This window comes from Lutjanus erythropterus, chromosome 4 (assembly GCF_056507025.1).
Source record: "Lutjanus erythropterus isolate fLutEry1 chromosome 4, fLutEry1.hap2, whole genome shotgun sequence".
In the NCBI taxonomy this organism is placed as follows: domain Eukaryota; kingdom Metazoa; phylum Chordata; class Actinopteri; order Lutjaniformes; family Lutjanidae; genus Lutjanus; species Lutjanus erythropterus.
The window spans coordinates 43,285,043-43,299,924 of NC_139320.1; the positions used below are offsets into that span (position 1 = coordinate 43,285,043).

Consider the following 14,882-nt stretch of genomic DNA (forward strand, 5'->3'; position numbering starts at 1 on the left):
GTAAAATACTGGGAAAAATCTGGCATGATCTACGTATGTCCATGTACGATTATAACAATGTACCATCTTTTTGGTCGGAAATAGAAATGAAACTAAAACTGTTAAAGGGATAGTGAGGATTACTTGAACTGGGGTTGAATGAGGTACAATAAAAAAAAATCAATATTGGTTTTAAGTGTACTAAATTTTTTAGATTTTTTTCTGATGGGAAACCACCGTTATATAAGCTAAATATCAATCTGTTTTGTTTAACCAGACTCTTTTTGCATTTTACATCAATGAACACATGAGTTGCTGGTTTACCGCTGCCTTGATTTGTTAGTTAGTTTGTATTATTGTGTGACTTCAGTGAATCCATACTAACCATTTAAAATACCAAAGTCACACAATAACATGAACAAACTAGTAGACCAGCAACTCCAGTGTTCTGCAAGGTAAAATGACTGATTTTGCCAATATAAATATGACTTATATGACAGTAGTTTCCTGTCAGAAAAGGCTGTCTGGTTGCAGAGTAAAGCTGGGAAAATATTCTGAATTTCGCATTCACTTAAACTGATTTTAATTATTGTTGATGGGTCTTTTTTAAATGGTTAAAATGTGTTTTTTCTCACCAACCCTGTCCACAACAGTTCATTGCTGAGCTTCCTACAGCAATAATCCTGCTGCTTCTCCAAACTAGGGGGATGTTGACCATCATCTACTGTAACACACTGACTATGGATAAGAACCTCATACAACTCCACTTCAAAAAATCTGAACTTTCCCTTTAAGGTTAGTATAGGCCAACATCTCCATGCAGTTTATTTCATTGAGAGCTGCAGTCCAGTTGTCCTTTGTTGGAATGTTTAACTCTAGCTCATGGAAATGATTTTATTTATTATTTAAAATAAAAATATTTTCAATGCAGATATTTACTATTTACTCGTACTACTGCATTATGAATTCATTTGGGATCCTGCTTCTGCATAATATAACAAAAGAGCAATCAACTACTTGTTTGGTGGTCTCTTGCCAATATGAAATGGTTAGCCATTTTTTCTTGCCTTGAGTCAAGAAATCTTAGATTTTTGATGATTTAAGATGATTATTACAGCGACCTCCACTCACTCTCTTATCAGTCCTCTTATCTTCTTGTTCAAAATGTGTCCAGCAGCTCTTGGACGTCCAGCCTCTCCAGCTGCCTTCCCTAAAGGTTCATATTATCTAATGACTGTTTCCTCTGAGGCAGCCTCTCTGTCTGCTTGCTGTGTGCGTTAGCTGCATGGTTGAGAGCTTGTGTGTGTTTGCTGTTTTGTTTGTGTCCAGATTGTTACATCAGCTAATCCTATGTATATATCGGAGAGATTAGTGTTTTGTAAATTAAAGAACGGCTGAATTTAACTCCCTCCTTCCCTCCATCTCCAAACAAATGTTAGATTCTGAAGTTTGTGACATGTAATTACATCGAAGCTGAGAAACCACAGACACATGTTAAAGTAAATTGTTTAGTCAAGCATGTACTCAGAGTGCTTGTTAGTTTACCCAGCTGTGCAGCTAACATGGGTAACATCCTATCATTTTGGCTCTGCGTGTTAGATGTGGAGAGGCTCCACTTCAAAACACGACGGCTGAACATGCATCTGACTTTATACTGCATGATACACAGAATGTAAATACTCTGGTAGGTAACAGTAATATAAATTGCTTGTGAAGCCTTTTTCAAAATATCAGTATTAAACAAGTGATAAAAACCCTTTAAATGTACATACTGAAGCCAGCAGAAAGACCAGGCATGAATCCAAACAAGGCTGCAAATACAAATACAAACAGACAGAGAGCAGCCAGATTAGCTGGATGAAAACAAATTGCATGGTGTCTCAGTTTGTATATGTTTGTTTGACTTTCAGATGAATTCTCAGTAAAAATGTACATTTTTAGTAACAGATCACAAATAGCCTGTATCCTTTATTTAAAAAAAAAAAATGCTAAAGAATTTCCTAAAACAACTGAGCACTGTAGTTTTAGCAAACATCCCTCATTGAGTAGACTGTGCATTTACTGGGGACTATTTTCAGCCACAGAATTGACGTGGTGTATTTATTGCAGTGTAGACTCAAAATAAACTACAGTCCCCATGCTCATCATAATGAAACATGTCCTCTGTATGTTTTTTTTTTTTTTTTTTTTTTAAGAAAATGTTTAAAAAGAAATTGTTTTCCTTGTATTTATGTCCCCTAAGATGTCTGATTCTGTGCTGACTTGGATCGTGCAAAGTTTGTCACTATAGAGGTGTTTTCACATTCCTCTACTGATGTCTGTACATCTACCTAAAATCTGAGATTCAGACATACAGCAGGCCAGCGAGGCTTGACGTGTAACAAATTCAAAAGCCAACTGCTATGGTGCAGAGCACACTTGTCAATACGGAGAGTTAGCATTTGTAGCATTTGTAACAGGCTAACAAACAACATGAATGAATAAAAGTACTTACTATCCTTACCATGATGACATGCCTGTTGGTTGCTGAATTTGGCGCACAACAGGCTCTTCATCTGAGTCTGACTGAGACTTAAACATGTACGACTGGATCTCTCTGATCTTTCCTCTAATGCTAATGTTAGCCACCTTGATACATGCTGCTATTTTACCAGTGAACACATGAAAGTTTTTTCTTTTTTTACTTCATAAAATATTAATCATATTCTGGAACTTTTAAGTACCAGTGTGTAGGATTTAGTGCCATCTATTGGTGAGTGTGCATATTACAAACACCCTGTCTCACTCTTCCCCTACGAACATGTAGGAGAACTTACAGTGACTGCGAAATTTGCGCAAATGTGAAAGGCAGTATCTAGGGCCAGTGTTTGGTTTGTCCGTTTTGGGCTACTGTAGAAACATGGCGGTTCAACATGGTGGCCTCCATGGCGGAGGACCTACCTAGATAACACATAAACTCTTATTGTCAGGTCAGTAAAAAATAAAATTGTGATGATGTAATATTTATTGGGGTCTGTACCAAACAAACATATTTTCTTTTATCCGAACAAGATTTTTAGACCCGGTCAACTATGCAGTATCATACATTACTTCATTATAATGCTGTTTCTCACACATTTTTCCTTTTTCAAAAAATGAGATTTGGTTCTGCTTCTGCAATTTAGATACTGCACTTGGCCATTTTGCAATTTTGATAATATTGTGATTAATGATGCTTCCCTACTTACAAGTAATTGATGTCCAAGGTATTGGTTGTGAAAATCTGAGGCACAGCGAGTGTGAATGTAAATATCATTAATTATTAACTAATCACTGACTCATGCATTAAACCTCATGGATTAAATGATAACCAATAATTTGGACTTTATTACTAGTAAACTGGTTGACTCCAGATAACTGCCACCTGTACTTTGCTTTTTATATATTACCAATACTATTTTTTTTTTGACCCAGTCCAACATTTATTTTTTACTTATTTTTTCCTTCCATCTTTTGATGGGATTTCATGACAATAAGATGAATATACAATGTCAGACTTATCATCATCATTTATCAGCAGATGACACAAACAGCAGTTTTGTACTTTTTCTTGTCTCAGTCAGTGATATTGAAGACAGGTGTGCGTCGTCCTCTAATCAGTGATGGACTGAGCGGCACTGAGGTGTGGAAGGAAGGTAAAACTGTTCTCAAGTAAATGATATTATGTTCAAGTTGATCCACTCACGGCTGTGCTTTTGTTGACACATTTTGAATTGTCAGCAACAACAGGTTAATCTTAAATTCATTTTTTCTTTGTTATTGTGTATTATTTGAAAGCTCTGTATCAGCCTGTCTCACCCTGAGGTAACCTGAGCAGATGGTAGGTTCCAGTCAGACGAGGCAGGCACTTTGTTGTTTTTCAGTTTCTCTGGGTTTCTGTTTGGTCTGTGTTTTATTAACATTTTTGCTCAGAAACGTCACATTTTTTGCATGGACTCCTGCCTACAGCTGAGCTTTTGTAAGTTATCCAACTAACATCTACTGCCCTTTCTATGGTGCAGCAGCACTACAAAGAAAGATTTAATGGCTCCCTCAAACTTTGTGTGTTCACAGTTCAGGTAAAAATATTTCAGCTCCACGGGCAACTACAAAATAATGAGTCAGATCTGGACCCAGAGAAGAAAATGTGCTATGCCATTCAGTTATTTAATCTAAATACTTGTGTGTTGGTTTATTCTAGTTATTACAATAAATTATGTTGTTGCACAGATGAATAGTTGCTGTCAAAAACATTTTCAGCAGTTATTTGTTTGGTTATTTGTTGATTTGACTTTATTTGCAGGTTTGTGATGAATGAGATTGTGAGCTTCATACCTGCATGTCCCACATCTCTGTTCTCTCTCTCTTTGCTCTCCAGCTGAGAAGTGGTACAAACGTCATCTGACCTACCAGATAGTGAACTGGCCTCGCCACCTGTCCCTGGGCTCTGTGCAGCTGGCAGTGCGCGCTGCCTTCCAGCTGTGGAGCAACGTGTCGGGCCTGGTGTTCCAGGAGGCCCCTGAAGGTCCCGCAGACATCCGACTGGCCTTTTATGAGGGAGACCACAACGATGGGGCCAGCAATGCCTTCGATGGACCAGGTGTAATAGATATTTATATTCTTATCATGTTTATGTGATATTCACCTCAAAATCAATATATCTATTTCAGTCTATTTTCTTTCTTTCAATATATGCTAAAAAAAACCCAATAATAAACCAATAATATCATGATACAACTGAATATTACTGAAGCTGCCACTTGACCTTTGTAAATGTATGACAATTTTCAATTCTAATTTCTGTCAGATTTGACAAATGAATTGTAAAATGACTCTGATACTGTCTGACTCTCGGCCTCTAACCGTTTCCCTCCTCTCTGACCCTCAGGAGGAACTCTGGCTCACGCCTTCCTTCCTCGCCGGGGGGAGGCCCACTTCGACAGAGCGGAGAGGTGGACGCTAAACGGACACAAGGGACACAACCTGTTCATGGTGACCGCCCACGAGATCGGACACACTCTGGGACTGGAGCACTCGCCCGTCCGTCACGCTCTTATGTCGCCTTACTACAGGAAACTGGGCCGCAGCCTGGTGCTGAGCTGGGATGACATCATTGCAGTGCAGCAGCTATATGGTGAGACCCCAGACGTCCTGTTCGTGGGTTTATTGTGTCCTGTCCAGATTCCTACAGCTACTCAAGAAGGGAAATGTTTTCTTTGTGGAATGGAAAGTGTGTGGTCCCAAGGTCAGGAGGAGTGTTAAACATAGCACCTTCACTGGACACACACAGATATTTTTACCACTTTTTCCTCAGGTTTCAAGTCTGATGGGTTGAGGGAGGAAAAGCACTTTAGTGGTCAGTGACAAATGTCTCACTGTCTGGCCTCAGGACAGCTGAGTTAAAGATAGTGAAATGAGGCTGCAGTTAAGAAAGAACTATTATTGGAATATATAGAACCAATTATATGAATTACTGACTTGTTATATGAGACCAGACTGTCTTTGAGGAAACACAGAGGTGGAGTCATTTTAGTTCTGTTGCCCATTAAATCAGGAGTCGTGGCACTGAGCTGTGAAGAGGCCAGAGAGGCAGCCCTGAAGGCCACCAGCTGCAGACACAGAATGAGAACGAGTAGAACGCAAAGCCTGCTGAGAGTTCCCACAGTTCATTAAACCTGGAGTAGTTTTTAAACTGAGAGTTGCATTGGATTCAGGAAGCTGTCTTCACAGCTGTTTCCTGTATAGGTTATAAATGGTTGCCATGTAGCATAAAATCTTTGCGCACACCCTCGTGTAGAATAGCGAATTTCCTACATCAAATGTCATAAAAGGTCTTTAATCCACAGCTCTATTGTTGGAGGGAATTTTTCTTTCTATACAAGCATTTCAGACAAAACCAAGACATATGTGAGAGAATGGCTGGTTGTTGTTTGCGTAGGTAACATGTAGGCTCGACCCAAGGTGTAAAACCAGCTAGCTTTACTTTAGCCCAGAAGTCGATGTGTAACTTTGAACTGGAAAATTATTAGAATCAAACTGAAGAGGAGTGCATCTTATCTAAAATGTCTTTGACCATTTAAGTTTGAAACACATTCAGACTGGGTTGCGCCAACACAGATTAATTACTTAAATGACACTGTTTGCTAGATAGCAAAAAAACAACCATGTTATTGTTTTTATTGTTTACCAACTCGCTAAAAAGTTAACAAAACAATACATTGTTTGCTACCAGCTGGTCAAAAAGTAAGCAAATGTTATATTGTTTGCCACTAGCTAGCATAAATACATTACATAGTTTACTAGCTAGCTAAAAAAGTTGGTTAGCTTACTTAGCTTAATCATGGTGGCTCAGCAGAAATGTATTTAAGGCAGCCATTTTAAAAGTTAAACCTCCTTAAGTGTCAGTATAAAGTAAACACTGGATCAGAGTTTGAGTTGGAGTTTAAAGTTGTGGTGCAAGAGAAAGTAAATTTAATCTAGGCTTAATGAGAGATTCAAACATTATCTCTCAATTTTAAGCTAGTTTAAAAGTGTGCATATAATTTAAATAGGTGATTTAAATACCGCAATATAATCAGACTTAAAAATTAATCCTTTTTGGTGCAACCCAGCCTCAGAGTTGTGGTGAAATAAAGCTCTCAGCTGTGCATGTGATTGAAAGTCCATGGCAGTATTACTTGTGGAGGAGATTTGTGAAAGGCCTGATTTACAGAACAGAAGGAGAAAGAACAGACAACTTTTTGCGCTTTTAGTTGCATTGTATTCTTGCCAAACATGAAAAAAAAAAAAACATTAAATATTGAGTACAAAGAGTTGAAACAACATCCTGTCCCTGTGTTTTTAGTTGAGTTTGTCTGAAACAGCATGAGGAAGTCTGTTCTATCAGCTTCACTTCTGTGGCCTCTTAGCTGCTGGGAGAAGTGGGTTTAGACTGAGGGCAGCAGAGGTGGTGTGAACGTCAAAATAACACAGACTGAGTGACTTCATCACCGGCAGCAGGGCTGTGCTTCACTCCACACTCAGTGGCCTGTTTGTGTATTATTATTATTATTATTATTATTATTATCATCCAGCCTCTCGGTGCTACATGCAGTATTTATCTGGGAGTTTTGTCAGCTCTGTTGCGACAGATTGCTGGTGGAAGTATTACATATGTCTTTGTGCATGACAAATATAATGGTTTCTGTTTACTGTGAGCGTGTTGACCCTCCTGGCATGTGTAAGGCAGGTTTCCACATGTGCAGAGTTCTTTTATTGCTTGTGTTTTTTCCTGCTGTGATAGTGATTTCACTGCAGCTGCTTCACAAGAAAACTATCTTCTGCAACTACTTGACCCTGATTATACTACTGATCCAAAACAGCATTACTCTCCCTGCTTTACCTTGAAATTAGGTGTGAGACAGCTGCAAGTGAGGACACAACATTGTGCAGGAATATTTGCATAGCTGCAGGACACAACCATTTGGCTAATTCAGCACTGAGATTCAGCTCAACAGAAAGGTCATATTCATATGTCTCCCTTTCTGCTTCATATCTGAGGAGTCCCATCTGCTCTGCCTGTGGAGATATTCTGGCCTCAGCTTCCTAAAATGGTCTTTGCCAGCCTTTTATTCTCAGAACCTCCCTTATTCACTCTGGACAGCAACTGACCTGTATTTTCCTTGTGCACTGACAGTTGAACATGTTTGTTTATCAGCCTTTTAAAGAAAGACAGCTCAGTCTGTTAACTTTTTTATTGCTTCAGAAAAAGTTATTCAGGATTCTTTCGTTGCCACTCTGGCAGAGTTGAGTACAGTGCAACATGCTTTGTTCATGTCTGCTTATCAACCTGATTTCCACCCTGCGGCAGTGATTTCTGCAGACTGCAGCTGCTCCCACGTAAATGTCAAGCAGCAGCAGAGACAGACGTGGACAAGAACTGCAACTGACAGGACTGTCGGCGCTGTGAAAATGCTACATCTGCTTAAAGATATGAGCTTTAGGCAGTTTGTGTGTGTGTGAACCGTTCCTGGTGTTGGCATTGTAATCTGATAAGAAGCAGATGTGAGGCAGCCTGAAAATTCCTCAACTGAGCTCCTGACTCCCACTGATTGCTTTATGAAAAGAAACATGAAAACCCTCAAAGCATCTTTACAGTATATTAAAGAACATACTTGTGGTATTTGTGCCTTATAAGACGATGTGTACAGTATCTATGATGAACCGCAGTGGTGAGGGACGCAGTCAGATCCTTTACTTCAGTGAAAGTAATACTGCAATGTCAAAATACTCACAATTTAAGGTTTTGCATTAAAAATGTTACTTAAGTAAAAGTATTAATTAATTAATTAGAGTATTAATGTATTAAATATATATTACTGATGCATTAAAGGTAAAGTTCAGATTATTTGTGGTGTATTTTAGCCACCTAAAAAGGTCCACTAAAAAATCAATATCAGTTTAAATGTGCACTATATTTGAAATCTTTTCACCGCTTTACCTTGCTGTCATACAACCTTTTCCAACAGGAAATTGCTGTTAAGTAGGCCAAATATTAGTATCTCGCCCAACCAGACTTCATTTGCTGAAATCAATTATTTCACCTTGTAGAACACAGGGATTACTGGTCTGCTGCTGCCTCGATCTGTTAGTTTGTTTGTGTTATTGTGTTTTTTGTTTATTGTTTCAAAAAGTTGGTCGGATTCATAAAAGTCACACAATAACACAAACTAATAAATCGAGGCAGTGGTAGACCAACAACTCCTGTGTTCTGTGAGGTAAAATGCCTGATTTTGCCAATGGAGTCTGGTTGAGAGGGTGAGCAATATTAGACTTATATCAGCAGTTTACCATCAGAAAAGGCTGTAGTGCTGTAGTGTACACTTAAAGTGATATAGAGGGCCTTTTAGGTGGGCCTTTTCCCCCCTTTTTTTTTAAAAACTAAAATATGTTTTGCTGCTGACCCTGTCCACAGCAGTACATTGATTAGCTTCCTACACTAGTACTCCTGTCATATCTCCAAAGTGGGGCGTGCTGACCACCATCTACTGTGGATGATACACTGACTATGGAGAATTACCTCATACAACTTCACTTAAAAAGAAATTCTGAATATCCCTTTTGTGTCTTAACCAGCTATGAAATAAACTCCATCTCTATCAGCTGTGAAATTTAAACGCTAACATATAAATATAACAAAATATGCACAGTATCAAAAACATCCTGCATAATTCATATTTTTACTTTTAATACTTGTTCCGATACCCACACTACCATACTTCTTAGTATGTCAGAAAAAGATGCATACTATGTGAAATGCAGTTTTCCAAAAATACCAGGATGTACTCCTGCATCCAGTTGCATTTTGCACTGTGCAAGCCAGGATGCTTTTCTGGATATTCTGAGCCAAAATCCTTCAGAGCAAAAGGGTCAGAGTTCAGGGCGCCATATAATGAGGAAGTACCCAATTGTATGTATACTGCATGCTACTTTGTAAGGGCAGCTGCTGTATGTGCTAAAAGTAAGAAAAAAAAAGTATGTGATTGGGAATGCAGGGACACATTTGCTAATAAAACATACACAAGTAAAAATGTAATTATGATTTCTACTTTTAATCAAGTTCTTTTACATTGTGATATTATTTACTTTCACTCAAGTAAAATATCTGTATAATTCTTCCAAACCTGATGACTGTAAACAGAGTGAAGTCAGACATTCAGCCCTTATCTTACCACACTGCTCACACACACAGTTTTAATGGGCGTCTGTCCACGTGTTATCCACTGTGGTGTGTGTATATCTATTTTTCCTGCTGTCTTCCTCCTGTTCTTGGGTGTGCTGATTTTATCCATCTCCGACACAAATGTTTGTTCAGCTCCTTACAAACAAAATGGCAGTAATCACATCTAAAAGCAGTCAGCTTTAGCATGTTTTTTGTTCAGCTTTGACTCTTCCTTTAGTCTTTTGATCTCATGTGCCAGGAGTGTGCACTATCAGGCTGTACGGGCCAAAACGACATGTAGATGGGCTCTTTTGTGGTGCTAGAAATTAAAGTGTAAGGTTTCAGTGTGCGCTCTATCAGGAGAACTTTGTTTATTTCCTGTGCAGTATAATGTCATCCATCAGTATACATCAACCCAGCCACATCCTGTAAAGGACAATTTAAATGTTAACATTATCCGACTCCTGTTTTAGGAGAAGCCTCCACTGTTTGTCTTTCCATTTGTTCCCATGCTGTCCAGTTTAGAAAATACTTAAATGGCGTTTGGCATGCATGAGAAATAAGACTGGCCTGTGTCACTCAGTCTGTCCTCACAGCTTTTTTTGGTTGCTGTAGGCTTTAAATGATCACCTCTGTATGATCGGCTAAGTTAACACAGCTGGACAGACAACTACCTGCATAAACTGCTTGTGAAAGTAAGTGGATTCATCTTTCGTTCATTGTTTTGTCACTTTGTTTCTGCCCTCAGGTAAGCCTTTAGGTGATCGGCCTGTGAGGCTGCCGGGTCAGGTTCTCCACGCCGCGCTGCAGGAGTGGGAGTTCACAGAGCTTCACAGCGGACAACAGACCTCAGGGCAGCCTCTCTACTGCCAGGGTGTCTTTGATGCCATCACAATGGGTGAGGCCCCGAATAAAATAATATTAGAGAATAACATTCAGCCACTTCCTTCATGACTGTGGTTTGTGGTGTGGCTTTAAAAACTCTGAAAAATAAAATAAAATCCTGCTGAAACACAAGAGAATCATGTGATTGAAATTTTTTGTTAAACTGGTGGACAAACTAGAAAAAGAGCAGAAAGTTTTTAACCAACCATCCATTTTGAACTACGCTCTGTTGAATACAGTACAAAGACAACATAATGTTCAAACTGATAAACTCTATTGTTTTTATTGTCAAGCAAGGGAGGGGTGATGTGAAAAACCGTGTGGGCAAATAGTCCAAAAGTTTGAGAACATTTCTCAACACACAATTTACAGGAATTTAGGGATTTTATTATCTATTTCTACATTATCCATAATGTCATTAAAAGATTTGGAGAGATGCATAAATATCTATACGTATGGGGTAAGGCTGAAAAACAAACATTGAATGCCCGTGACCTTTGACCCCTCAGGCAGCACTGCATTAAAAATAGACATGTTTCTGTTTCTGTAAAGAATATTACTATATGGGCTCAAACACTTTGGAAAACTGTCGTTGCTGCACATACAAATGCAAGTTAATGCTTTACCATGCAAAGCCAAATATCAACAACATCCAAACGGCTTCTCTGGGCCTGAGCTCACCTGAGATGGACTGACACAAACTGTGCTGTGACTTGATGAGTCCAAATGTCAGATTTCGTGGCCTCATTAATGCTGAAAGGCACATACAGATTTTGGAGCAACATATGCTGCCATCCAGACAACATCTTCCTCTTCCTCTTCCTCTTCCTGCTTATTCCTGCAAGATAATACCAAGACACATTCTGCACATGTTCCAACAATGTGGCTTCGTAGGGAAAAAGTTCAGGCACTAGACCGAGCCTGTCTGCCGTCCAGACCTGTCTCCTATTGAAAATGTGTGGTGCATTATGAAGCAAAAATACAACCTTGGACTGTTAGACACCTGAAATTGTATATCAAGCAAAAATGAGAAAGAATTTAACTTTCAAAACTTTTTAGTGTCCTCAGTTCCCCAACACTTACTGAGTGTTGTTAAAAGAAAAGTTTTTGTATTACACTGGTGAACATGCTCTTTCACAACTTTCTGGGAGTGTGTTGCATGCATCAAATTCAGAGTTGGTGTATATTTACAAGAAACAATAGATTTGATCATTTTGAACATTACATATCTTTGTGCTGCATTCATTTGAATATAGGCAGGAAAAGGATTTGTGAATCATTACATTCTGTTTAAATAACCTTTCACACAGAGAGAATTTTATTAAGTCCTAACTCTATGCTCACTCAAAAAAAAAGTTTTTTTGAAACTTTTAGCCTTCAGCCACAGAAAAAGACCACAAAAGGCACTGGAAAAGCTATTAAATGCTCATCTATTATCACAAGTTTCAGTATTGTTTTTAACTATTTCAACTGTTGTGCAGGACATTTTTAAATGGCAGTGTTTGTACTGTCACTTTATACCTGCTTCATTCAAGTCCCATTATATATACAATAGATAGAGGATGCTACCTCGTAATATTTATCTTTTGTATTTCTTGTTGTATCCTTTAATTCTTGCTTTCTATTGCTGCTGGTCTCTGAGAGTGACCACACAATTTCATTGTGTCAACAATAAATAGTGTCTTATTTTTTTATGTCTTGAGTTAAGACTGTTTTGTCAAACTACTATTTCTAAGGTTAAGATTGGGCTGTCTGTAATATGCACATACAGTATATACTTGTATTTTTTTTTTTTTCTTTTCTGTTTGTATCCAGACCAGAATGAGACGGTGCTGGTGTTTCGGGGCAGTGTGTACTGGACAGTGTCGGCTGAAGGCGATGTGAGTGGCCCGCTGTCTCTCCGTCAGCGCTGGTCTGACCTCCCTCCGGCCATCGAGGCTGCAGCCTTCTCCCCACTGGACTCCAAGTGGTATTTCTTCAAAGGTGCTGCTTCACTGAGCTCATTAATGTGACTCACACTTCCTTTTAAAGACATTCCCTAACCTACTGCCTAACTTAACGTATCTGTCAAAACCCCCAGAATAGATCCTGTTGTGCCTGTTTAAAGACTAGACTGCACTGAAGGCTCAGCTGCAGTTTTAAAGTATCTTCACCTGTGTGCTAAAGGATAGTACCAGTTATTGCCTGGTGTATCTTTCCTGCTTAGGGCCAAAAACCTGACAGCGTTATCTAGATTTGACTTATCTATATTTTTATGCTAAATCTCTCTTTTTCTTTGTCCCTTGATGTCTGAAGTAAGAGTCACTGTGGACACTTTGCACTCATAAATAACAGGTTGCATTTCCCCAAGACACTTAACCCCAAAATACTGCGAAATACTTCTCTCTTCTCTCCCTTACTGTCTTTTGTAAGGATTGCAGTTAGTTTTAAAAGAGCAGAGCTTATTGCATTTCTCTGTTTGAACAGAAATCTTAGTATCTTATAAAGAGCAGGATGGTATGTGAGTTTTGACTGGTCGTTATGATGTTATGTGAAATGTTAAGGGGACAGATCACGCTAAACTCAAAATTGCATATCTGTACTCTGTTCTGTTCTGTAGTGCCATTTATCCATCTATACTCTTTGGTTTGAGTTGCTTAGTTTTGGAGATGTCTGTGTTCTGTTGCATATAATGGAACTAGATGGCACTTCACGTGTGGCATTCAAAGCACCTAAAACAGTCTAGATGGATAAATAGCACTATAGGCCAGAAAAATACGTATTTTTGATTTTGGGGGTGTCTGTTCCTTTAATTACTGGATGAATTTTGTAAAGCTACAATCAAATATAATATGTTCTGTAAAAGATTTCTGCAAAAACATACTATAACAACAATTTCTTGATGTCAAAATTTTGTCTTGACCAATAGAATTTTGTGTCCATGTTCTCTTCCTTGTCTCATGGTGTGTAGGGAAGCGGATGTGGCGCTATACTGGCAGTGTGCTGGAGCCCGGCTTCCCCAAGCAGAGCAGTGACTTGGGGCTGCCTCGCCACCCAGATTGTGCCTTCTATTATGCTCCACTGGGTCACATGGTCATCTTCAAGGGCTCCCGCTATTCTGTGCTCAATCTCAAAACCCTGCGCCAAGAGCCCTACTACCCCCGCAGGCTGTCAGACTGGACTGGTGTGCCGCAGGGGACCAATGGGGCGCTAACGCGTCCAGACGGACGTCTCTACCTGTTCAGAGAACAGCGGTTCTGGAGATTTGACCCAGTCAAGGTGCGAGTCACCAGAGAGGGACAGTGGGCCAAGGACCTGAGCTGGACTGGTTGCAGCAATACTCCTCTGAACAACAACATCCTTTGACCAGCAGAGGGAGCTATAAGCTTTAGGTAAAGTGCAATTTGTTGATGTAAACTATATTGTAAAGGTGCTTGAACGTTTTCAGTCTCAACCTGCACTGAGTTTATATTGTGCAAGAGGAGCCTGAGCCTAGCTCTGCAAACTCATGCCATGAAGGGACTGAACAAAAATAAACTCTGCAGGTTTATACGTTTTCAAGCACATTTAGTATTTATGCTGCAGAGCAATGGATATTACTGTGTATGGATGTGCAGTTATAGCCACACTAATATAGTTTAGGTAATGATGGGACTGTACACTCTTAATGAACAAACCAAAAACACATTTTTAAGTTTGAACTTTGCTTGTAAAACCGTGGTCTTTCCTCCTGTAGTATTTGCACACTGACAGATAAACTAAAAGATTTTTGATGTATTTTTATCATTTCTTCTACTACGTCACTAACATATGTAACACTAAGGCTTCACGATATGGTAAAAAAAAAAAAGTGACTATTTTGACAGATTTTGTGATGTTTCACAGTTAGTGGAAATGATCATTTCTGCATCAGAATTTTAATTTTCACTGAAAAAAGAAAAAGCCTGTTTGTACCAATCATGTTTTCTTACATCTGGAGAACATGACTTGTAGACCAGGCCCTCTCTACAGCACGACACTTCAGTGTGTTTTGTGACACTTTTTTCCTTCATCCAAAAAATGACAGCTCCTGTGATATGGATATTTCACTTGGCCAAATTCTGATAATAAGTCCATTAATTGTGCAGCTCTTTGTGAAATAGTGTATAAATCTGTTACTTTGGCCTGTGATTGTACCTTCCGTCTTTACTCCTTGCTACACTAAAGGGCCTAAATCTTGATCACTCTACCTGATCTTCCAGGGTGCCCAGCATGATGTGAAGTTGTATTTCTGATTGTGGTTGGTGAGAGATGTACCATGATGGCAAATGAGTGGTGGATG

At 39.1% G+C, this 14,882-nt stretch overlaps 1 protein-coding gene across 1 annotated transcript in view; it reads left to right on the forward strand.

Moving 5' to 3' along the window:
• The window catches only part of mmp28 (matrix metallopeptidase 28), a 28,698-nt gene extending 14,365 nt beyond the window's left edge, over nucleotides 1–14,333 (forward strand). The window contains exons 4-8 of the mRNA XM_084718083.1: nucleotides 4,376–4,597; nucleotides 4,886–5,131; nucleotides 10,446–10,595; nucleotides 12,398–12,565; nucleotides 13,533–14,333. Coding sequence (XP_084574209.1) covers nucleotides 4,376–4,597; nucleotides 4,886–5,131; nucleotides 10,446–10,595; nucleotides 12,398–12,565; nucleotides 13,533–13,927 — 1,181 coding nt within the window. The 3' untranslated portion in view covers nucleotides 13,928–14,333. The remainder of the gene's footprint in view (nucleotides 1–4,375; nucleotides 4,598–4,885; nucleotides 5,132–10,445; nucleotides 10,596–12,397; nucleotides 12,566–13,532) is intronic.
• Nucleotides 14,334–14,882: the final 549 nt, after the last annotated feature.